The following is a 24,484-nucleotide window of genomic DNA, read 5'->3' as shown; positions in this document are numbered from 1 at the left end:
CCAGAATTGAGCCGTGTCCCTTTCGCAGTGTCAGTGATGTGATGCAAGTGTTTTCTTGAAAGATCCTGTGGATAAGATAAGTGTGTGCTAGGGTCGCCAACCCTGCGATTTATTCCCCGCTTCAGTGGTTGGAATGGACGGCGGGGAGTTTATCTCCACCATGGAGAACATGGACTCCAGTTTAGCGGAATTGGGGGATGAATTCACCCTGGGAGACATCGACGGTTCGTATAAAATTATGCTGTTGTTTTTGTGTTTTTGTTGTTATCATCCATGGACTTCATCATACAGTTTAATCAGTAATCCAAGTATTGAGGCGTTCAAAACACACACACACACACACACACACACACACACACACACACACACACACACACACACACACACACACACACACACACACACACACACACACACACTGTCTGTCAGTGCTCAGTTGACGTAAAAAAGTTTGTCTGTTTTCGACCTGAAATTGTGAATGACCTAAATAGAAGATCTAACGTGAATTGGGAACGCCAACCTCCTCGGTGTGCTTTTGTCCCATATGAGTCTGGGACAGTAGATAGATGTACATGCCACAGAGCGCCTTGTTTCTGATAGCCTCAAAAACGTAGGTCCCATAGACCTACTGCTCCCACTGTCTGTCTACTTAATGACCTGTCTGTACTGTCTAACCCCTAGCGGCTCCTTAATGACCTGTCTCTGTACTGTCTAACCCCTAGCAGATCCTTAATGACCTGTCTCTGAACGGTCTAACCCTTACTTAATGACCTGTCTCTTGACTGTCTAACCCTTACCTGCTACTTAAGGACCTGTCTCTGTACTGTCTAACCTGCTCCTTAAGGACCTGTATCTGTACTGTCTAACCCTTACCTGCTCCTTAAGGACCTGTCTCTCTATTGTCTAACCCTTACCTGCTCCATAATGACCTGTCCCTGTACTGTCTAACACCTACCTGGTCCTCTAAACAGTAGTAATTCATTAATGCGGACGTGGTTAGGGTGGCTGGGCTAAGGCAGACCCGATGTTTTCTAGTCTAAACAAACTATGTGTCAGGAGATGTCCTACCTCCCTGACCCAGAGGTATGAATACCTCACTGTCATTGAGACACGGGGCTCTGTCAGCAGCTGGCTTCTATTAGGTTCTCTGTGTCCTAAACACACGCAGAAAAGCTGGAACTTGGTTTGCACAAGGTTTTGTGTGGTTTGTGTGTTTTTTCCGTGTTTTACTGGGACTTGCTTGTCCTCTTCAGCAACTTCTTATCTTTGTGAATCTATGGTTCCGTAACTTTTTAGTACTGTGGTGGATATCTATCACCTAGTGTTAACGTCATTCAAGGTCAGTCTCTTCAAGGCCACACTGTGTGTGTGTTTGCGTGTGTGCATGCGTGTGTGTGTTTGCGTGTGTGACCCAGACACAGTTCTCTGTACGTACAGATTAATGAAGTGTAGAGTAGGTTGTGTGTTCTGCTGTGGAGACTGGGCATAATATTTTTGCATTTGAAATAAATTACTTTATTAAAGCATAATTGTTAATAAAACTTAACCTTTTACACAAAGGTTACCTGAAAACTGTTTTTTGTAACCATTCCAGTTGTTTTCAGGGTATCTTGAAGGAAGCTATGCAGCAGTGTTGGTCTACATATTGTCTTTTGATGTTGGATAAAAATATGAATGGGCTTCTCGTTTGTTATTGATATATATTGGATCTATTTAGCATCTTTGAAGGGACTCAATCACACTTTATTCATCGAAGAAAACAATATACATCATGCTTGGAAACAAGTTAAATGAATGTATATTTATAAAACTGTAACTCAAAAATTATTATCCAGATTCCTTACTTGTTTGAACTTTATGTTATGTCGTTTCCCATCTGAAGTGCTTTATATTTCTGTTTTGCTCGAGAAGGGCTCTTATCAAAAAGGTCACAATACACTACAGTGTGGTGTGATGTAGCCGGCGTGGTATAGCAGGCTGGGTGTGTAATGTACTGCCTTGGTGTGATCTAGTGGTGTGCTATTTTAGGGTGCGTATGACTAGATTAAAAGGAATTGTATTGTTACAACTATATTTGTAATGACATCGTCACGTAGGTAATTCGAGTATCAAACCAACTGTCATTCCTGTGACTAAGGCCCAATCCCATTTCTACCCCTTACCCCTTCTCCTTCCCCCTTCAAAACAAGGGGGAGGGGTAAGGGTAAGAAATGGGATTGGGCCTTAATCTGCTAGACAGCCAGTCCTATGGGCCTTTGCATCTTTGCTGGTCTGTCTCCCGGCCAATCTCACTCTCATATCATTTCAAGAGGCTTTTCCGACATTCCGACAAACATACATTTACATTGCAACGGCATGTACAGTTTAAAATGCAATAACAATCTAAACACTGTCTGTCTCTCTCCCTCCAGAGATGCTGCAGTTTGTCAGTAACCAGGTGGGCGAATTCCCTGAGCTGTTTGACGACCAGATGAACACCACTGGCCCCCTACAGACCGCCCCGACCCCCCAGCGCCCGGTCCCCAAGACCCCCACCGCCCCCCAGACCCCCACCCAGGCCGTGTACCAGAACACCAGTGTGGGCCTGGCCCCGTCCCAGTCGCTGAACCCCCAGTCCCTTCCGCTCACCCCGCCGCTCACCCCGGTCCAGACCGTCTCCGTGGTGACCTCCGCCGGGCAGCCACAGCAGGTCACACGCACCCCCCCGCTGCTCCAGCCCAGGCCCCACACCCTGCAGTCCATCCAGCCCCAGCCCCAGCCCCAGGCCCAGGTGCACTCCCAGGGCATCCCCATGCAGACCCAGAGCTTCCCGGTTCACACGCTGGTCCAGACCCAGTGCCAGACCCCCATGCCCATCCAGACCCAGGCGCCGCAGACGGTCATGATCACCAGCAGCGGCGGCCAATCACGGTTCATCCAGAACCCTCTCATCTGCCACCAGAGCCCCGCCCATAGTTTCCAAGGTAACCATATGGAACCACATTTAGCTGGAAGAAATGTATGAGAAAGATAAAGCTAATACTTGGAGAGGAAATGCAGTGCTCTCTGTAGGAATATTGGTTCAGATATACATTACAATTATTATTTTACTACTGGGATTCTCTATGTAGGCATATTTTCGGTGTATTTTATAGTTTTTATTAACATTTAAACATTGTTTGAACAATAACAGTCGTGTGGTTTCTGCTGTGACACACCAGCGTCTCATCTGGGATTATTAAAGCCTTATCTGATTCCTCTTGATGGAGCTCCATTAATTCTGTCTGTGGTTTGGCTTCTCCCCCCCCCCCCCCCCCCCCCCCTCCCCCCCACAGTCCTGCAGCCTCAGATGCAGAGCATCATGACTCCACAGCTTCAGCCAATGACCATCCAGCACCAGAGGGTCCTCACGCCCACTACTGTCCACACCATGCAACAGCAGATGCAGCAGGTAGGCTGTGGCTGCGCTAGGATAGTCTTTTCTGCTTGGGTGGCTAACCAACTGAAATGACCAGGAAGCATCCAAAAGGCAGCCATGATGAGAGAAGTTTGAATTCGCTTAATGCCAAGGGAAGGTGCTTCCTCTCTCATCTCCTTTAGCATTGGTTACACGGGGCCGTCCTTTACGAAAGGAAAGGAGATAATGCTGCCCCACAATGCCTTGCGGCAGGATCATTTAAAACGACGTACCATTTGTCCGTTATCCAATCAACATGAACGACTATATATAATATATACAATCATATTTATGTCCATAGTTATGAGCAACCATAAGCAATGTGACAACTATTTTGTTTCCCTTTTGTGCCTGGTAGTCTAAATAGAGTATAATTTCTCACTGTTTTGTCCACGTTTATGTAGCCTGCATGAAACGGTACTTAAGGACTTTGTCCTTATGACCTTTCCTTGAGCTTATGACGTTGTCCATCGTGGTCAAGAAAGAGAGGGTTCAATGAAGGCTGAAGCTGTTTTGTCCTCTGGTCAGGTTCTGGTCCAGCAGCCTCAGATCTTGAAGACGGACTCTCTGGTTCTGACAACCCTGAAGGCCGACGGGACGCAGGTTCTGTCCACCGTCCAGAACCCCGGCGGCATCACCACCCTCACCACCCCCCTCCAGACCACGTCACTGCAGGTACGGAGCCAAAAGCACACGCCGTTTCCCCTTTCCTTCAAGCTTGAGACGTAACGGGGCTGTCTTCTCCTCCTCTCAGACGCTCATGGGCAGCAACATTCTCACCACGCTCCCCGTCATGATGGGCGGAGGGGACAAGCTGCCAATCAAGCAGTTGCAGTCGAGCTCCGCCCACTGCGGCGGCGGCGGCTCCAGATTTGGTGGGGAGCAGATCCAGACCATGATGGGCACGGTCATCCAGGGGGGTGTGGTCAAGGAGGGGGAGAGGCGCACGACCCACAACATCATCGAGAAGCGCTACCGCTCGTCCATCAACGACAAGATCCTGGAGCTCCGCGACCTCGTCATGGGCAACGATGCTAAGGTATGTTGGCCGCCTAGCAACGACGCTACCTCGCGGAAGCTGAGGTTGGTGGGCCAACTCACAAGGACGCTGCCTAGCAGTAATGCAGAGGTTGATTAGCTACCTCGCAACAATGCTACCTTGTTTCGATGTTTTTATAGCAACAACGCTGCTATGCAATGACGCTGAGGTCTCGGTGTGTCGGCTACCTGCGACGCGAGGGTAGCGTTCCTAACGGGAGACTGCTTTTTCTTTTTTTCTTTTTCTCTCAGATGCACAAGTCTGGCATTCTGCGGAAGGCCATCGACTACATCAAATACCTGCAGCAGACCAATCACAGGCTGCGTCAGGAGAACCTCGCCCTGAAGATGGGCAATCAGAAAAACAGTACGTACCGCTCGGCCAACGGTTACGCCTTACACACGCATATGACGGATTGCAAAGCGTTTTACTAATCATTCTCTCTCTCCCTTTCCCCTCCTGTAGAAGGTGTGGTCTTGTCAGAGGACGTGGACCTCAAACAGGAAGTGGTTATGATGTCACCTCCTGCATCGGACTCTGGCTCCAGCTCACCCCAGTTCTCCCCCTACTGTGTGGACTCTGAACCTGGGAGCCCCTTGCTGGACCATGAGCTGGTAGGCACACGTGCACACACAGACTTTTCCTTATTTATCTTTTTTTGCATCCTGAGTGTTTCTCTCACTCTCTCACTAAGATGAAGAACGAGCCGGACTCGCCCTCCTCCGTCGGGGTGATGGACGCGTCGCGGCTCCTGCTGTGCGCGCTCACCTTCTTCTGCCTGTCCCTCAACCCCCTTCCCTCCCTGCTGGGGCCCCCCGGCCCCGGGGCCGGCCTGGGCCCCACACACGGACCCTCAAGGAGCCTCACCTGGCTCCCCCCACACACTCAGAACCTCGGTGAGGGAACTTCCTGTTTACCTCCTCTTACTTCATGTCCGTCTTCTTGACATATTATTATTATTGTTATTATTATTACCTGGTCCGGTTGTTCATCAAACCATCGTAACAGTCTCCCCTGGCTTCGCTAAAACATCAGTTTTTGGTCATTGCGTTGAGACATTGTAAGTACTTTGTAAGGTTATCTTGTCCACAAACTCTCTACCGACCGATGGGTCCGAAAGACCAAAGTGCTGTATTGCCATCGTTTACATTCCAGGCGCACGCTCACACTAAACACTCTCCTGCAGAATCGGTACGAGAAAGTGATCGCGACAAATGATCTTGGTGATGTTTCAGTAAAGCCCGAGAGACGTTACGATGCTTCGGTCACCCTGACCTGTGTGGTCCGTTTTAAGGAGCAGCTAGGGGTTAGGTACACCACAGTGGTGATGGTAGTGGCAGCTGTTGTTGTACATGAACCCTACCACCCCCTCCTCCCTGCAGCGTCGTGGCTGCGATGCGTGTTGCCGTGGGTGATGGTGTGGGTGCTGAGCGGGGTGGGGGCCGTGTGGGGCTGCGTGAGGGTGCTGAACCTCTGGGAGCCCGTCACCCCCCTGCACTCCCCCAGGTCTGTCTCCTTCTGGAGGCACCGCAAGCAGGCCGACCTCCACCTGCACCGGGTGAGTGGGACGCGCTGGAGACCAGTATCACCCAGTAGGACGCACTGGAGACCAGTATCGCCCAGTAGGACGCACTGGAGACCAGTATCACCCAGTAGGACTCACTGGAGACCAGTATCACACAGTAGGACGCACTGGAGACCAGTATCACCCAGTAGGACGCACTGGAGACCAGTATCACACAGTAGGACAGAGTGGAGACCAGTAAGACACACTGGAGACCAGTATCACCCAGTAGGACACACTGGAGACCAGTATCACCCAGTAGGACACACTTGAGACCAGTATCACCTAGTAGGACAGAGTGGTGACCAGTAAGACACACTGGAGACCAGTACCACCTAGTAGGACACACTGGAGAACAGTATCACCCAGTAAGACAGAGTGGAGACCAGTATCACCTATTAGGACAGAGTGGAGACCAGTAAGACACAGTAGAGACCAGTATAACCTCATAGAGACTAGTAGGACATGCCGTTGAAGAGACCAGTAGGACAAAGAAGAATCCAGTAGAACACCATAAAACTGAAATCAAACCCAGTAGAACCACTGTAATGCAGTAGAAGGAAGTGGAACTACCCACTGATAGTATTTGCTGAGCTAAGTAAGGACATACAATACACCGTCTGTATACATACGACGAGCAGTACAAATGGCCGTTATAGTTGAGCAATGAGCATCATCGACGGTCTACACGCGTGACCTCACAGTAGGCTGTGTCTGACCTTGCCTCCCCCCCCCCCCCCCGCTTCAGGGAGACTACACGGCCGCACTGGGCAGCCTGGAGACCTGTCTGTCGGTGCTGAGCCGGGCGCTGCCCTCCTCCCGCCTGGACCTGCTGTGCTCCCTGTCCTGGAACCTGGTGCGCTACGGCCTGCACCGCCGCACCCCGCTGGGCTGGCTGGTGCACCAGGTGGGGGGCAAGCTGGAGGGGGAGGAGGCCCGCACCAGCGCCAGGGACGCCGCGCTCGTCTACCACAAGCTCAGCCAGCTCCAGCTCACCGGTGGGTAAGGCCGCTGCTAGCCGCTGCTAGCTGCAGCTATCAGCGGCTAACAGCGGCCGTTAGCCGCTGTTAGCCGCTGCTAGCTGCAGTTAGCCGCTGCCAGACATTTTTCCGTGCAGTCGTCTGTACCCCATTCCAACCGCAAGACAAACAAGCTTGTTTCGGCGTAATGTGAGTGCGTTAACAGCTAGGTGTGCTACAGGGAAGCACTCTAAAGGGAACCTTCCCCTCTCTGTCTCTGATGCTAAGATAGCGGATAGCTGCCAACGGCTAGGGGTGCTAACAGCTAGGGGTGCTGCTCACCCCCTAGTATCTCCCTACAGGGAAGCTGCCTCAGCACAGAAGCACCTAGGCTCTCCCTGTCTCTGGTGCTAGGCTAGTGGATAGGTAGTGGACAGGTCTGCCATCAGCCAGATCTGCTAACGGCTAGGGTTGCTAATGGCTAGGGTTGCTTACAGCTAGGGTTGCTAAGACCTGGGGTTGCTAACAGCTAGGGGTGCTAACAGCTAGGGGTGCTAACAGCTAGGGGTGCTAAGAAATAGGGGTGCTAAGAGCTAGGGTTGCTTACAGCTAGGGTTGCTTACAGCTAGGGGTGTTAAAGCTAGGGGTGCTAACAGCTAGGGATGCTAAGAGCTCGGGTTGCTAAGAGCTAGTGATGCTAAGAGCTAGGGGTGCTAACAGCTAGGAGGGCTAACAGCTAGGGGTGCTAACAGCTAGGAGGGCTCACCGCTGGTGTCTCTCTACAGGGAAGCTGCCCCAGCGCAGCAGCCTCTGGGCCCTCTCTCTGTCTCTGAGCGCCGTCAACCTGAGCGAGAGCGCCCTGGGAAACATGGCCCCCGCCCAGCTGGCCCACATCTACGTTACCGCGGCAACAGCCCTGAGATGTGTGCTGGGACACCACCTCTCCTGCCTACCGGTCAGTAGCTCCTTCCTCATTTAGATCTCTCCATCCTTCTGGAAACCTTTTATAAAAAAAAAAATATTATTATTTATTATCATATTGCATTATTATCATATTGCATTACATAGTATTATAAAACAAAAGATGGATGTATTTTTTGATAATTTATTTATTTGTTCATTATTATTACAAAACAAACGTTAATGAACAGAAGTTGAACTACTTTTTCCTGTTCTCTGATTGGTTGGTCCGTTTTCCAGGGTTACCTGTTGAGCTGTGCCGAAGGCCTGGCCAACCAATCAGAGCCCAAGCCTTTCCTCGACGGCCTGCGCTGGCTCTTCACCCCATTGGGCAGGCAGTTCTTCCTGAGCTGTGATTGGTCTGTGAAGTCGAAGGACTGCGACGGGCTCTACAGCAGCCAGAGAGACACCGGTATGCCATCACAACGTGTCAGCCAATCTGAGTTATTATTTATTGTTCTTATTCATTGCTGTGGGAACATGATGATGATGATAATGATGATGACGCTGATGATGATGTTCTAGCCGACCCTCTGGGCCTACTCCACCGCTGCTTCTGTGAGAAGCTTCTGGAAAGGACGGTTCTCTCTCTGATCCAGCCGCACAGCGAGCCAGCAGGGTGAGCCCTCCCCCAGACCCCCTCCACCATGCCTAGACCACATCCCTAGAGCCGGCTAGACCCCCGGCCCACATTCCTAGACCTCCCCGGAACTCTCTTAGACCTCGCCTAGACCCCTTAGACTTCACCCAGACATCCCTAGACTATCACTAGACCTCGCCTAGACCCCCTAGTGTCCAGACATCTGCTAGGCCTCACTCAGACCCCCTAGACCAACACCAGACCCCCTAGACCACCGATCTTCCACCACCTAGACATTCTTTAGACCGTGTTCACCCAAACAGACCAGCAGCCTAGACCACCACGTTGCTAAATCACACTCCCTCTCTCTGTCTCTCTCCCTCTTTTTCACTGTCTCTGTCTCTCTCCCAGGGAGTTCTGCAGTGCGTTGGAGTTCCTGCAGCTATTGGACCGTTGCACTGAGGACCCACCCTCTTCGGCCCCCTCCTTCCCCGCGCCGGCCAATCACAGCAGCACGCCAGGTAGCCACCGCCCAATCACATGCCACCATGTTGCTCAGCCCCTCCTGGATAGGCTCAGGACATTCAGTTTAGCTTAAGCTGCTGGCATTCATGTTGGAGACGTCAAGTTTCTGTCAGTCACATTGTCTCATAGTTCCCATGACATGCCACGAGGTGCGAGTGTGATTAGCCGTTACCAGCTGTTTTGAACATCTGCCCCTTGTGACATCACAAGTGTGAGTGTCAACTTAGATGTGTGCTGGATAGATCAATCTACCAGCCTACCCAGTGGACTGGCAAACGTTGCTCATCTATCCGTCACACATGTAGGTGTGATTTCAGAAGCTGCACAATCGGCTAGTACCAGCTAATCACACTCACACCTGTGCTGTGTTCCAATATCCATACTTCCATGAGTACACTTAAACGTAGTACACTATCCGCAGCGCAGGTGGTATCATACGTCCCCTTTAAGATCGTCAGATTGGCTAATTTTTCAGGGATGATGTCACCTTGAATCACACTGGTTTAAAGTAATCAAAGTAATACTCCTACCACTGTAGTACTACTACTCAAGTACTGCAAGGACCAAATACTCCACTCACACTTATCTAGTCAAGTCAAAACTCACCTCACATGTCAGTCTGTGATGATGTCCGCTTTAAATAAAGTTTTATATGAGCCATATCACATAAACCACAGGATTGACACAGGTCGTTCATTTTAGATGACCTCTGTTAGTGAGACATTGAATGACGATCGATTCTGAACAACTTCCTGTTGTGGCGGCCAGTCACAGACCCCGTCTGCCGTTGGTGGGCGTCGGCCCTCAAGGCTGCTGTCCATTGGCTGAAGGGTGACGATGTCATCGTGAGGTCACTGCTGGCTGAGGTGGAGCGGATGCCCCGTGCCCTACACAACCTGGAGTAGGTTGTCCGTCCGTCTGTTCGTCTGTCTGTGTGTCTGCAAATACACTGCTGAAGAAAGCAAAAAAACACATCAACTCAAAAAAGACTAAACTTTCTGTCTGTCTGTGTCTCTCTCTCTTCCCCCCCCCCCCCCCCCACAGCCATCCCCTCCCCCGGGCGGTGCATGTGTTGTGCAAGGCGGTGCAGCAGAGTCTCTGTGTCCAGAAGGGGGAGGTCTGTCGTCTGGCTCTGTGTGACCGCGCTGGAGGCCTTCTCTCCTCGTCCCTCTCCATCCCCCCCAGTAACACCACCCACTGGCTCAACACGGTACTGCAGGAGCTGTGTGTGTGTGTGTGTGTGTGTGTGTGTGTGTGTGTGTGTGTGTGTGTGTGTGTGTGTGTGTGTGTGTGTGTGTGTGTGTGTGTGTGTGTGTGTGTGTGTGTGTGTGTGTGTGTGATTATTGCTTGTGCAGTAGCATACACATATGCTGGAACACGCGTGCTGAGGCATGGCACACACAATAAATTCATTCATTCATCCATTACTGGCTGACTGTTGAAACAGAACCTCATTCTCCCCTCCTGCCACTAGGGGGTGGAGCTCCTGGTGTGTGACCTCCTCTTGACCCTGCGGACCACCCTATGGCAGCGAGGGGGCGGCGGCACCAACGGAGAGCCCGGCCCCGCCCCTGCATCGCAATTGGCCGGTTTCCAGAGAGACCTGAGTGCGCTCCGGAGGCTGGGACAAAGCTACAGGCAGGCCCAACACAAGGTACAGTGAGTTGGTTAACTAGTTATAGTTAGTTACATTGAATGAGTTAACCAGTAGGTGTTACCTCATGAAAAAATGTATAATTTTCTTGTTTACTTGTTTAGTCTCAAGACCCCCGACCCCACCCCCTCCCTTCAAAAAATGTGTGTGTGTCTCCAGGTGTTCCTTCATGAGACCACCGTGCGGTTGATGGCGGGGGCTAGTCCCACCCGGACCCACCAGCTGCTGGAGCACAGCCTCCGCCGAAGGACACACACTCCTTACACTACGGGTAACACACACACTCCTTACACTACGGGTAACACACACACACTCCTTACACTACATGTAACACACACACTACTTACACTACGGGTAACACACACACTACTTACACTACGGGTAACACACACACTCCTTACACTACATGTAACACACACACTACTTACACTACGGGTAACACACACACTACTTACACTACGGGTAACACACACACTCCTTACACTACGGGTAACACACACACACTCCTTACACTACGGGTAACACACACACACTCCTTACACTACATGTAACACACACACTACTTACACTACGGGTAACACACACACTACTTACACTACGGGTAACACACACACTACTTACACTACGGGTAACACACACACTCCTTACACTACAGGTAACACACACACTCTTACACTACAGGTAACACACACAGTTAACACAATAGTAATACTTCTTAATGTCTGCTAACCCCATTTCTCCTTTCCTCATGTCTCTTGTCTCTCCACAGAAGGGGGGTGTGTCCTGGGGGAGAGGGAGAGGGCTCATGCTATCTTGCTAGCCTGTAGGCACCTCCCCCTGCCGCTGCTGGCTCCACCTGGCCAGCGAGCACGTCTGCTGGCCGAGGCAAAGCGCACCCTGGAGAGGGTGGGGGACCGGCGCTCGCTGCAGGACTGCCAGCAGATCCTTCTGAGGCTCGGAGGGGGCACCAGCATGGCGGCCTCCTGATAGAGCTCCGCCTGGGGGCCTAGAGCCTCTGGTGGAGCTCCGCCTGGGAGACTAGAGCCTCTGGTGGAGCTCCGCTTAGGAGACTAGAGCCTCTGGTGGAGCGCCGCCTGGGAGACTAGAGCCTCTGGTGGAGCTCCGCCTGGGGGCCTAGAGCCTTTGGTGGAGCTCCGCCTGGGAGACTAGAGCCTCTGGTGGAGCTCCGTCTGGGGGCCTAGAGTCTTTTGATGGAGCCCTGCTTAGTGGCCTAGCACCTCCTGGTGGAGCCAGCCTAGGGGCCTATTCTTCTGTTGGAACTCTGCTTAGGGGCCTAGAGTCTCCCGACAGAGCTCTGTCAGGGGCCCTGCCACACTCACACACATAACGGATACACACATGCACACACACACACACACACACACACACAAATGCGCGTGTACAACTAAACAGGCTGTTGAGGAGAGGTTCCCAGTAGGAAGGCTATCGCTGAGTTTGCATTGTTATTAACATTACCATAGCTCAAGGGAAGTATGACGAATTTGGCCTCAAAGGGAAAGGGAGGGAGTGTGTAGTGGTATAGTGTAGTGGTGCAGTGTCTAGTCCTGTCTACCTCAAACACTGAAGCACCATTCTGCACCTGATCTAGTTCATTCTTACTATCAGGAAATCACTTACACGGTGGCTTTTACACAACTATTTATCACGTCAGTTAGGCAAGGCTTTAAGCCAAAGCGCGTTGGGGCAACAAAAACGGGTCATAAAGGAGCAGGTAGGGGTCAGATACGTGCTTAAGTAGGTTTAATGGCAAGGTGGGGATATTGGGGACTGAACCCAGGATGTTATGTCTGGGAGTAGAACACTGTAGCCACTAAAGCTAGCTAGCTAACAGCTTCATAGGACTGGCTTTGCTGCTCGCTTGGGAAAAACAGAGGAAGGAATTCTGCTAAAACATATGTAGTATTTTATCGTATTATCATGCATCCAGTTTCATAGGCTTCCATTTTAGACACACTTACACACACATAGACATACCCACACTCTAGTTTGAATTAGTGGCTTACATACCTGCGGTGTGGTCGTATATGAAACATAATCTTATGGAAACATGAGGTGATGAAGGTGGTTGAGTTAATGGTTTATCAATGGAAAGGATGAGTTCAGGTAAGCGCTTGGAGGGTAACGGTCAGGGAACAGTCTACACCGTGGCAAGATATCAGCCCACCAGTGTGTATACTGAAGGAAAGTCTTTGAAGTCGCTAGTGATCAAGAACTGATATTTTTTTAGAGATGTTTTTTATGTTCTTTGTATGTAAATCCTCGAGAGCAGGGGTTGGTTTTTACCTTCATGTGTGAGCTTCTTTATTGACCTCTGAACGCTTGGGGTTGACTATTCCTTTTATCCTTCCTTGTGTTGGCCTTTTATGTCCATATGTAAAGGTTTATTGATGTTAAAAAACGATTCCTCTTCACATTTTATTGTGAAAAATTACAATCATGTTTTTTATGCGTGCTTGGCAGCGCCGAGTGACGACCCATTTAAAGGTGCAGTGTGTAGAATTTAGTCGCATCTTACGGAACGGACTTTGCATAAATGGAACATAATAAGGGTTTTTAATGACTTTATAATCCCATAAAAATAAGAAAGCATTTCCATTACCTAAGAATGAGCCCTTGATGGCTACATTCCAATCCTTGGAAGACGTCTTCCAATCCTTGGAACTCGTCTGGAAGGGAAAAACATTGCTAGCGTCCCTAACTTCATCCATAAGGTTTCGCGATGCTGTCGTAGACGATGACCTCATTTTGGAAGTACAGACCAACGTAGCTTCTCCTACGTTGTGGAAATCTGCATCCTCCTATTAGATATCACTGCTATCATTGCTAAACACTGCACCTTTTTAAGATATTTTTTATAAATATCCAGATGTAGATTATATTCGAATCTTAAGTCAACAATTGGCCATGGTTTGACGTCATCTGAAAACTCTTTAGAATATTAGTTATATTATGTTACCAAATTTCTGTATGTTTCTTTTATTTGTGTTGTACTTTTCGATTTGTACGTTTATGTGGATTTTATTTTTAAATAAAACAAGTGGTAAAAGCTGACGTATCCGAATTTTATTTATATTTAATAATTACATAAACTACTCGTATGTATTTATCCATATAAATACAAATTGGTTATTTAGTTGATCTAGAATCGAAATTGAAATTTGAGAAAATCTATTAAACTTTTTAGTCGCAACCGACGCATTAATTAATTGTTGGTGAAACTGACAATATTATTTTTTATATTGAAACATGTTATTCCATATTATTTGTATTTATACGTTACTCTACAAACAAACAACAGTTTTATATAAGATGAAACTATTCTGGAACCATCATGACAGATAATGTTTGCTGTCGGAACCATTTGACCCGCGGACCAAGGAAGACAGCTTCTCACGTGTAAACATGAAGAACAAGAAGAAAACAAACAATACGCCGCATAAAGCTAAATTCAAGCCAGGATCTAAGAAACGAGAGAATAAATGTATTGTTACGTTTGACGACAACAGCCGACAGTAAGTCTGAACACACATTTTAGTTCATAACATGTTAGCACGTAGCCGTTTAATTACTGGTTGAAGTGGACATGTGTACAATTTAGTTGTATCAATTATTTAATCATGCCCTGTGTCTCAAAGTGTATTGCTTAGAGTAAGTCGAGGGGTGAATTCATTGTTAATCCCCCGGTGCAGGGAGTACCTGACCGGCTTCCACAAGCGGAAGGTAGAGCGTCGTAAGGCAGCGGTGGTGGAGATCCAGAAGAAGATAAAAGAGGAGCACATCCGAGTGCGCGAAGAGGTAACCTCCACTCGTACCCCTTACGCTGTTTCATTTGAATAAGTAGTAAACAACATGTACCGAGGGTTGGATCGGCTTTGGAGAGGTTTCTAACTGCGAAATTGTGTTTATCCTCAGCGCCATAAAGAGTACATTCGGTTGCTGAAGGAGAGGACGGATGCTCTCGGTAGGTAGTATGCAGTATGGTCAGGGTGTTGGACTCTCAGCTAAAAGGGTCTGGATTACATCCTCAGTGTCCAGTCTCCCTAGAGGCGTCCTTGAGCAAGATCCCCCCCCCCCCCCCCCACCTATCCTACCTGCTTCTTTACTGACATGAATCTGAATTCGAAATATGTGTCGTTGGATAAAAGTGCCTGATAGATAATTGGTTTGTTGAATAGTAAATATATCATAAGTCTAGTTGACTTTACCAACTGGTGTTATTGACCCACCCTTAACATCAGGGTGCACACCTGCTCCCAATCTGTCCCATGTACTGTATATGGGTACATTATGACAGGGCTTGTAATGGACCATGACATCACACCCGGTGTTGAAAAGTTTGCTCTGTAAAGACATGACGTTCTACTTCCTGCTTGTCTACGTCCGTTGGCTCAACAGAAAGCGAAGACGATGATTTGGAGGAGGGGGTCACAGATACCACAGAGAGTGTCCAGTACGACCACCCCAACCACACGGTCACCGTGACGACCATCAGCAACCTGGACCTCACGGACGCCAAACTGCTGGGCCTCGACGACACGGAGGTAGAGATCCAAGATGTCGGCTCTGCAGACCCTGTGGAACTTATCCTTTCTAGATCCAAGATGGCGGCTGTAGAGAGACGCATGGAACTTATCCTTTCTAGTTCCAGGAAGGCTGGCATAGAGAGACTGACTTTTATCTGTTCTTCAAGGTGTCTGGAGGGGAGGAGGGAGAGGAGAAAGCAGGATTGAAGAATGCTGGGGAGGAGTATGGAGAGAAAATTGCCGCAATGCCAAAGCAAGCCCATCAGCCTATCCTCAACAAAAAGTATAAAACACACATTCTATAGTGCACTCACAAAATACACACATGGGGTACACGGTTAACACATATTTTACACGGTATACATATGCCACAGACAAAGTATACACGTGCTGCACACATATACCCACTTGAATATACATTAGACAGAATTGTGTGTTTTGTCGTTGTCTGAGCACAAAATGTGTCTGTCCCAGGATCCGCTCTCTGTCCACGTCGCTCAACGCTGCTACGAAGCAGCGGAAGGGGAAACATAAACGTGAAGGGAAGGGGGCCCGCGGTCGCCCGGGCGACGGCCGCGGCAGCGAGTCCAAGGTCAAGGCTCGTCCAGGGAAGACCTCCAAGAAACAACGGCGCCAGCAGACGGGCAAGAAACAGCATTACAAGGACTGAGACGGTGCGAGGGCGGAGCGGATCTACTCTGTGGACCACACAGTGTTTGACCCCTGATCGCCATGGTAACAGGAATGTAGATGTTTGTATTGGCTCACTGCCAGAGTCCCCATCGGAGCAGGGGACCACGATAACCTGTAGATACGGTGTCAACACACCTGAGTGCTGATGTCGTTGCAATTCTATCTGCTCTTCCGACTGTTTTTCTACTGATTGGGATTCGGATTAATGTATTAATGATGACCATAAGTGTTTGCTACGTAGACTTTAATTGAATAATAAAATGTTTGTCATTATTACGGCGTCTGGTGTCTTTTGTTCGGACGGACTCCCTGCTTCCTGAGAAGCAGGAAGTTGTCATCATGGTTCCTTCCTGCTGGAGATCCTTAATACCAGAGACCCTTACCTCCTGGAGGCCTTAGTGTACGTTAGTACATCATTCTCCTCCGTTAACTACCATATACAATTGAATAAGTAAATGTTACCACACTAACGTTTGAGGGAATGCTAGTCCATGCCCCAGCAGTGTTTCATTTAGGATGGTAATGTTTGACAGTCCATACTTCTGAGCTGTTTATTTATTAATGCGGGGCCTGGTGTCCCAGCTGTCTCTGTTAGGAGTTTGATTACCTTTCTAAAGCCCATGATATCTAATACAACACATCACTGTGCCACCAGCTCCATGTTGGCCCCCGCCCTGTCTCCCCTCGAGCCCACTCTCCTGTGTAAGCCGGGCCATCATGGCTACCCGCGTGCCTCAGTTTCCCCTATTGTTGGAGCAGCCAATCAGGTGTGTGTTTTAGGTTGAGGGGGGAAAGTGAGGGATGAGCCATGTGTCTCCCAGGGGTCTGGAAGCTCCCAAAGAAACCGGCAGTCAGATCTAGCCCAGAAGACACCAGCTCTAGTCCTAGAAAAACAGGAACTAGTCATAGAGAGAGACCAGATCTAGTCCGTACCTCTACCAGGTAGGCACTGCTCATTATGTTGCCTATAAATATCTAGTATACAGCATATGTATGTATATTGTGTTTGTGCGTCTGTTGTGATCGCTAGTCAACCTGTGGGTTCTATGATCACTAGTGAATGATAGACTAGTGTGTTAGTGTCTGTGGGGGGGGGGTCTACTAGAGTATTACGGGTCTGCCCTAAGTTGCATACTTTGAAGAATTCAGATGTTCTGTCGGAGCTCGAGGGCCTGTGTATGCACTGTATATGGTGGTCTATCTTGTTTACTGTATGTCAGGCACAATGAACAACAACATACACACATAACTGGACAGACTGGGTACAAGGAGATGCACACTAAGTGCTAAAATAAAAGTGTCCACCCATAGAGTAACATGGTCCTTCACACCAACACGTATGTTACTGGCAGGATGGGTGATGGGAGGGGGTTAGACTCCCAAATGGTATCGTGTGTAACACCTACCTGCTATTAAATGACCTGTCTCAGTACTGTCTCATCTCTGCCTTCTCCTTAATCAACTTTCTCTGTTCTGTCTAACAGTTACCTGCCACTTAATGACAAGTCTCTATACTGTCTTACCCCTACCTGCTGCTTAATGATCTGTCCCTGTACTCTCTAACCCCTACCTGCTCCTAATGACCTGTCTTTGTAGTGTTAACCCCTACCTGCTTGTTAAAGACCTGTCTCTGTACTGTCTAACCCCTACCTGCTCCCTAATGACCTGTCTCTTTACTGTCTAACCCCTACCTGCTCCCTAATGACCCGTCTCTGTACCGTCTAACCCCTACCTGCTCCCTAATGACCCGTCTCTGTACCGTCTAACCCCTACCTGTCGTGAGTGGTGAGATGAGCACCCCCCCCGCTCCCGCCCTGCCATGCCCCTCCCTCCTGAAGAGCCCGTCTGCGCTGAGTTCCAGCCCAACGTCTTCGACCCGTCCCGTTGCCATGACTGCCTCCGCCAGAAGCGAGTGCACGCCGGTGCAGTCACGCACACGGAGGAGGCGACACCGGCCGCGGGGACGGAGCGCGCCACCGGGTTCAGGAGCAGAACAGGGAACGGATCCGGGGCGAGCCCTGAGACGCGGACAGTGACGGGCGAGGAGGAGGCGTCACCAACGGTGAGGGGGCGGGACGTGAGCGGCAGGAAGGAGGCGGGACTCGAGGAGGAAGTGGACCGGTTGCGTCTGAAGGTACATCCTTGGCAGGTAAACACACCTGCGATGAGGTCATCCCGAGGGAGGACCAATAGGAGAGGGCTGTGTGGTGTGTCCCTGGGCGGGGATACAGCCGCTGTTATATTCAAGATATTTGTGACGTAGTTGATCAGGTGTGATGTATTCTGTATCTATAAATTCTGTATCTGTATCAATATCTTCAAAATCAATATGTTTTGTATCTAATGTAGGTGTGACGTTTTTGATGAAGTTGAACTGTGTTCTCTATCTTTTGAGTCACTGGGTCACATGACCTTTCCTGCTGTCGAAAGGTCAATGGAGTGAGGGAGAGAAAGGGGGGGGGGATGTTGTAGAGGGAGAGAGAGACAAAGAGAAGCAGTGATAAAGAGAGAGAGAGAGCTGTGGTAGCCTAGCTCTCTCTCATTACAGATTGATGAAGGCAGATCATGTGCTGCTCTTTGGGGATTGGTTGTATATAGAGTCAAGGTGTAAAGGAAGTCTACGTACACTACCACAAAACACAGAAGCCTTTATATCCTTATTTCTCGGCTATCATTTAAACGGGAGCCTGGAAACCCTGCAAAGGTGGCGGTAACCCCACTGGTGAACTTGGCTCGGCTAATATGGGGTCACGTTTGCTCATAAGTTTGATCTTTGAGTTTGGTTATTCCACCAGATCACATTAGTCAGACAACCAGGACCTGCTGTCCAACACAGTAGTGTCAGTTGAGTTGCAGGTAAGGGTACGTTTAAGTGTTGAGGAGATGGACAGCCCCCTAAGTAGAGTCAAACTGTTTGGATGATTTTTAAGATGTAAATTAATGCAACAAGATAAATGCCAGGTTAAAAAAAGAATCATGAATTAATGATGAGAACAAGAGTTGAGTTACAGTGTGTAACCCTAATCGACCGAGAGACCCAGCATCTGAGAGAGAGAGAGAGAGAGAGAGAGAGAGAGAGAGAGAGAGAGAGAGAGAGAGAGAGAGAGAGAGAGAAACTTGGAGATTGAAAGAGAGAGATGGGGCGGTCAATGTTTTTACAAACTCAGTGGACCGACTTTGCAACACTAACTTCATCTTCTCCTCCTTGGTCGTCCCGGGTGTTTGGTTATGCAGTCAAAGAACAAGCTCTGAACTGACTTAGCTGACTACCTAGCAAACGTACCTTGCTAACTAGCATAGCTAGCTAGCACTAGCATAGCTTGCTGAGAATCTGATGCTTAAGAGGGCCGACAGTGATACAGTGTCGCTACGGTGAGATGGTATCAGTGATGCCAAACAATTCTTGATTGACGTGATGCCGACCGTCCCGTCGTCTCAATTCATCAGGACGACTCTGACAGCCAATCGGCGGTGAGCATCTACTGTGATGTCAGCGGGGGTTGCCGTGGTTACCGGAGGACTTCCGTGTGCATTCTGAGCCCCGACGGTGGACTGTACACCTGCGACACCGACTACGACAGCAGCAGCACAGACAGGTAGGACAAAAGACCGGTAGCACTAGTACAACAGACAGATGGGAGGACAGACAGGTAGGGCCACAGACAGGTTGTACAACAGACAAGTTTGAGAATTGGCAGGTAGGAGGACAGACAAGTAGAAGGAGAGACATGACCACAGATAAATATTAGGAAAGACATTTGAAAGGTAGGCCAACAGGCAGGACAGACGAGGAGGAGGATGGACAGACAGGTAACACCAAAGACAGGTAGCAGGACGGACGGACGGAATGTATGTAAATATATCAATGTTTGTGTGTACATGTACCTCCTTCTCCCTCCCTCTGTCGCCTTCTCTTCTTCTCCTAGCTGTGCTGAACAGAGCGACTCCCCTGAGCTCAGCAGCAGCAACACCGACGACGACTTTTTCCCCCAGCAGCCCGCTATGACCCGTCTGGACCGCCCCGCACACCGCCCTGACCACCGGGAATGGACGGGGGAAGCCCAAGCCAGGGATGCCTTCAGCAAAACCCCAGGTACTTCATCCCTGCCCTCCCCCCCCCCCCCCCCCCCCCCCCCCCCAGTACAGCAAACTACCACACCCCAGTTAAGCTGTTACAGCAGTATGAACTTGCACACTTCCATTGTTGACTGTTTTGGGCTTTTGACTCATATCCTTTCCCCCGCACTAAGTGCATTTACGTATGGAGGATAGCAAGGAGAGGTTTGGAGACCCAAATAGCATCCTTTGAATTGAAAATGATATCAGTTGCTAACTAGCAAGTTTTAGGACTAGTGCAGCCATGACTTGCAGCGTTTGACCAATCAGTATCCACTTACACCCAAAGGTGTTCTTTACACACCCAGTCAGCTAACCTGTGTGATAGCTGCCACCGGTGGAGGTTTTGCAGGGCAATTATCAGTAATACAATATAGTTGGCCTCGTGGCAGGAACTCCGTGCTTGGCAGTTGATCTTTGACATCTAGAGTTCCCTATACCCGTTTGCTTTCAGCTGCTTGTGCTTTGCTCTCAGGGATCAGAGGAGAAAGAGAGAGCAGAGACAGCGGCTATTTCTCCATGGGAAGAGCTGCCGGGTCCCGCTCGCTGCATGACCAGAATCCACCGGCTCCGTTCCGCCATTTTGAGAGAGGACACCCGGTCTTCAACACTCGGAACATCGAGCCCAAGGACACCGTCCCCTTCCGAAACCGCCACGTGGCAGCACCTCCTGACAGACTAAGCCAAGAGGAACAGGACAAGAACCAGATCGCGCCGCCTCCTGACCCCTACGAGATTGCGGTCGAGGTCGAGGCCCTGGTTGGCCCTCGCTCTCCGAGTCCCACGCCTTTTAAGATCGCAGAGTCCCTGGCCTCAACCAGCCAAAGACGCCAGGGCAGCTCATACGGTAAAGGAAACCTCTCCTCCCCCCAGTCTTCATCCAATCAGCAGCCTGGACGACATGATGCCTCGAGACTAGGTTCCACCCTCCAATCTCGTTCTTCGTCTCCAGCACGAGGGCGATCACCGTTTGGGCGTGGCGAGGGGAGCCTCTCCCTCAACACACGAAGCTTTGATGGCGGTGGCCCAGAGAGACGGTCCAGGAGCCCCTCCCAGGCCCCATCTGGGAGAGCTACCGGTTCAGGAACACTGCCCAAGAACTTCAAATCATTTGCTAGTTCTGCCAAATCCAAAGGCACTACCGTTTCAGACTTTAAGAGCGTCTTGCGTAAATCGAGTGAGACAAATGGTGTGTTGAGCGGCAGAGTCCAGGACGGCAGAAGCGTTTCTCCTTTGAGGAAGGACCACAGTACATCTGGCCTTGCCTCATTTCGCAAAACAGAACCTCTGAGCAGCATCTCCAATGGCCAGAGGCAGCTGGGTAACAGTTATTCCTCTTTGCCCCCAAGACCAGACCACGGTGGCTTCCGTGAGGTGGACAGCTCTCTGCTGGCCAGGAAAAGTTACAGCTCAACAAGTCACAGCCCAATCAGGAAGTCTGGATCCGTCACATCCCTCAGTAGTAGAAGTCATCCAGGTCGCTGCGGCTCCCCCATCAGGGAGGGATACGACATCGAGAGCCAGGCTCTTCTACGCAACCCGGACGCAAGAAACACACAGAACAATCTAGAACAGGACAACTGCAGCTTCCGATCGGCCAGACGCAGCAATGACACAATGGTCAACCACTTGATGTCGAACAAGACTGCTTCGAGCAGTTATAGCAGGAGTCGAGTTAATGAGAGCCGAAGTTCTTCTCCAGGAAGGAAGAGCCACGAGTCTCCGGGACGGTACCTATCCAAGAACGCAGAACCTAAAGGTCCCTTTAGCGACTCTGGGCGTACCTCTCCGAGACGGACCTACGATAGTCCTACCAAAGGCCTCAAGTCTGAGTCAGGTGGTTTTGCCCGGAGTCGCAATGGACGCAGTTCCTCGCCCCCTAGAAGAAGCTATGAGCCTCCGGTAGCTTCCTCGCTACGGAAGACAGAGTCCGTCACCTCTCTCAACCGCCTCGGCTCCTCCACCTCCAGAACCCCCAACGCTGAATCGCCAGGCTACTCCATCCTGAGTAAAATCACCACAGCAGAGAGCAACAGCCACTTCCAGAGGAGAACCACCCAGGACTCGGTTATGTCTGAGAGGAACAGCTCCTCACGCTCCCTGAGGGATTCAACATATAGCTCGTCTGCATGCCGAACCTGCTCGCCAAGCAGGACAGCAAGCTCTCTCGCGCACAGAGAGACCAGTAAAACAACCAGCCTCCACGCACCAAGGGAGACCATTAAAACAACCAGCTTCCAGGCACCAAGAGAGACCAGTAGACCAACCATCTCCCAGGCACCAAGAGAGACCAGTAATACACCAAGCTTCCAGGCTCAAAGAGAGACCAGTAGAACAACCATCTCCCAGGCACCAAGAGAGACCAGTAATACAACAAGCTTCCAGGCTCAAAGAGAGACCAGTAGAACAACCATTGCCCAGGCACCAAGAGAGACCAGTAGAACAACCATCGCCCAGGCACCAAGAGAGACCAGTAATACAACAAGCTTCCAGGCTCAAAGAGAGACCAGTAGAACAACCAGGTTTCAGGCACCAAGAGACACCAGTAGAACAACAACCTTGCATGCACCAAGAGAGACCAGAAGAACAACAAGCTTCCAGCCATCAAATGAGGCCAGTCGAACGGTGGGCTCTCAGGGGCCCCGCGAAACCAGTAGGTCAGCGGGATTCCATGTGACCAGGGAGACCAGCCGGCAAGGTTTCCAGGAGTCCAGGGAGACAAGCAGGCAAGGTTTCCAGGGGCCAAGGGAGACCAGTAGAACCGCCTCGTCAGTCAGTAGACCAGCATCCAGGAGTTCAAGCGTCAACCGGTTCTCCGACAGCATGAGGGGCATGGAGGAACGAAGCCCCTCCCCTGAAAACCATAGGCCCTTCCGCCGCACACAGAGCCCCTCCCCCCCGCCGCTGATCCAGCTGCAGAGGAACACCTCTTCGCAGAGCTCCATGGACTCCTGGGAGTCTGGGGGTCGGAGCGGGGAGGAGTCGGGAGGCAGGAGTAGGGAGGAGTATGCGGTGTTGGCTGATGTGCCGAGAGGCCGGACGATCCACCCGAGAGAGGAAGCAGTGAAACCCCAGAACCACCAGGCACCACGAGGGAGACAGGAGCTTTTTAAACCGGCCAGGTAAGAACCCAGAGAAACCATAGCGACACAGTTAGAACCCTGAGACACCTGTTATTTCTCAAACTGGTCATCCAATTTCAACGTTTCAAAAATAACACAATTTGAGCAATATACAGTGTGCAGTCTGCTTTTTCAAGTATTTTTTAACCTCACTGGTCCGGTTCATGCAAAAAATGTGATTGTTGTGTTTGCATATCCCCTTCTACCTGTGCATTCTCCTCAGTCATTCTGTGAGCAGACACCCGTCCAGGGAGAGAGACCAACCCGGAAGCCACCACAGAGAGATGCTGGGTTGGGGAAACCTTTCCAGATCCCACTCCCCCACCTCTCTGTTCAGACAGGTACACCAGCCAATAGGAACCTGGTCAGATATGTACACCAGCCAATAGGAACCTGGTCAGACAGGTACACCAACCAATAGGAACCTGTTCAGAAAGGAACACCATCCAATAGGAACCTGTTCAGAAAGGTACAACAGCCAATAGGAACCTGGTCAGTTAGGTGCACAAGCTAATGGTAACCTGTCAGAAAAAGTCACCCATAGAAGTCACCCATAATAAATAGGAAGCCTTACAATATATCTTCTTCTACACGACCAACCCACCTGTCTGTCTGTCTGTCTGTCTGTCTGTCTGTCTGTCTGTCTGTCTGTCTGTCTGTCTGTCTGTCTGTCTGTCTGTGTGTCTGTGTGTTTGTGTGTGTGTGAAACTCTGCATAGCTTTTTTTGTTAAGAATATCAATTTATTTTTAATATAAATATATTTAAAACAATATAGATAAATGCATTGATTATTGATTTAATCTGCTGTTGATTCCAGGGGTGTGGTCCTACGGGGGAGGAGGGAACCGGAAACACCCACATACCTGAACTGACACAGGTATGCCCCATAGTGTGTGTGGGTTGTGCGTGTGTGTGTGTATATGTCTGTTTGCTATTTTCAGTATGATAATGACACTGTATAGTCTAACTGTACACGGTAATAATAACCAAACTATGCCAAGGAAAACGGATATGTGGACAATCAAGTGTATAAAATCGTTATTAAAAAACAAAATACTTGTAGGTCATACATTTAGTAAATATCATGTAGACACTTACATTAGTTATTCATACATTGCTGATGTATCACCAACCCGCAAGCCGCTGTCACTAGGCCTACATGTATGTTGACATCTCGAAATGGTTATAATAGACTCCCGAGTATTAGCGGCTTAACTGGTCTGTACAATTGTATTTATGTTTTTAGCGTTACATTTTTCTAAAGCTTATCAATATATATTTTTTTAATCCA

At 49.7% G+C, this 24,484-nt stretch overlaps 3 protein-coding genes across 3 annotated transcripts; all 3 read left to right on the top strand.

Annotated features, from left to right (window-relative positions):
• Positions 1-133: 133 nt before the first annotated feature.
• srebf2 (sterol regulatory element binding transcription factor 2) lies at positions 134-13,789 on the top strand. The gene is made up of 19 exons (XM_030339027.1): positions 134-224; positions 2,412-2,963; positions 3,315-3,430; positions 3,965-4,111; positions 4,191-4,475; positions 4,727-4,841; positions 4,941-5,089; positions 5,170-5,371; positions 5,858-6,033; positions 6,788-7,037; positions 7,784-7,953; positions 8,199-8,370; positions 8,484-8,577; positions 8,950-9,059; positions 9,832-9,964; positions 10,108-10,273; positions 10,538-10,717; positions 10,877-10,988; positions 11,487-13,789. Exons 1-19 carry the CDS (start codon positions 134-136, stop codon positions 11,702-11,704), a joined length of 3,438 nt encoding a protein of 1,145 aa, XP_030194887.1. The 3' UTR covers positions 11,705-13,789.
• Positions 13,790-14,078: 289 nt separating this feature from the next.
• On the top strand, positions 14,079-16,227 carry nol12 (nucleolar protein 12). Its single transcript, XM_030348193.1, has 6 exons — positions 14,079-14,250; positions 14,428-14,533; positions 14,651-14,699; positions 15,134-15,279; positions 15,429-15,544; positions 15,736-16,227. The coding sequence occupies exons 1-6, from the start codon at positions 14,141-14,143 to the stop codon at positions 15,929-15,931; spliced, it is 723 nt and encodes a 240-aa protein (XP_030204053.1). The 5' UTR covers positions 14,079-14,140; the 3' UTR covers positions 15,932-16,227.
• A 4,227-nt stretch (positions 16,228-20,454) lies between these two features.
• On the top strand, positions 20,455-24,164 carry LOC115560305 (dentin sialophosphoprotein). Its single transcript, XM_030379688.1, has 3 exons — positions 20,455-23,192; positions 23,416-23,533; positions 24,011-24,164. The coding sequence occupies exons 1-3, from the start codon at positions 20,590-20,592 to the stop codon at positions 24,137-24,139; spliced, it is 2,850 nt and encodes a 949-aa protein (XP_030235548.1). The 5' UTR covers positions 20,455-20,589; the 3' UTR covers positions 24,140-24,164.
• Positions 24,165-24,484: the final 320 nt, after the last annotated feature.

Source organism: Gadus morhua, chromosome 2 (assembly GCF_902167405.1).
Source record: "Gadus morhua chromosome 2, gadMor3.0, whole genome shotgun sequence".
Taxonomy (NCBI): domain Eukaryota; kingdom Metazoa; phylum Chordata; class Actinopteri; order Gadiformes; family Gadidae; genus Gadus; species Gadus morhua.
This window is presented reverse-complemented; position numbering and strand designations above follow the sequence as displayed.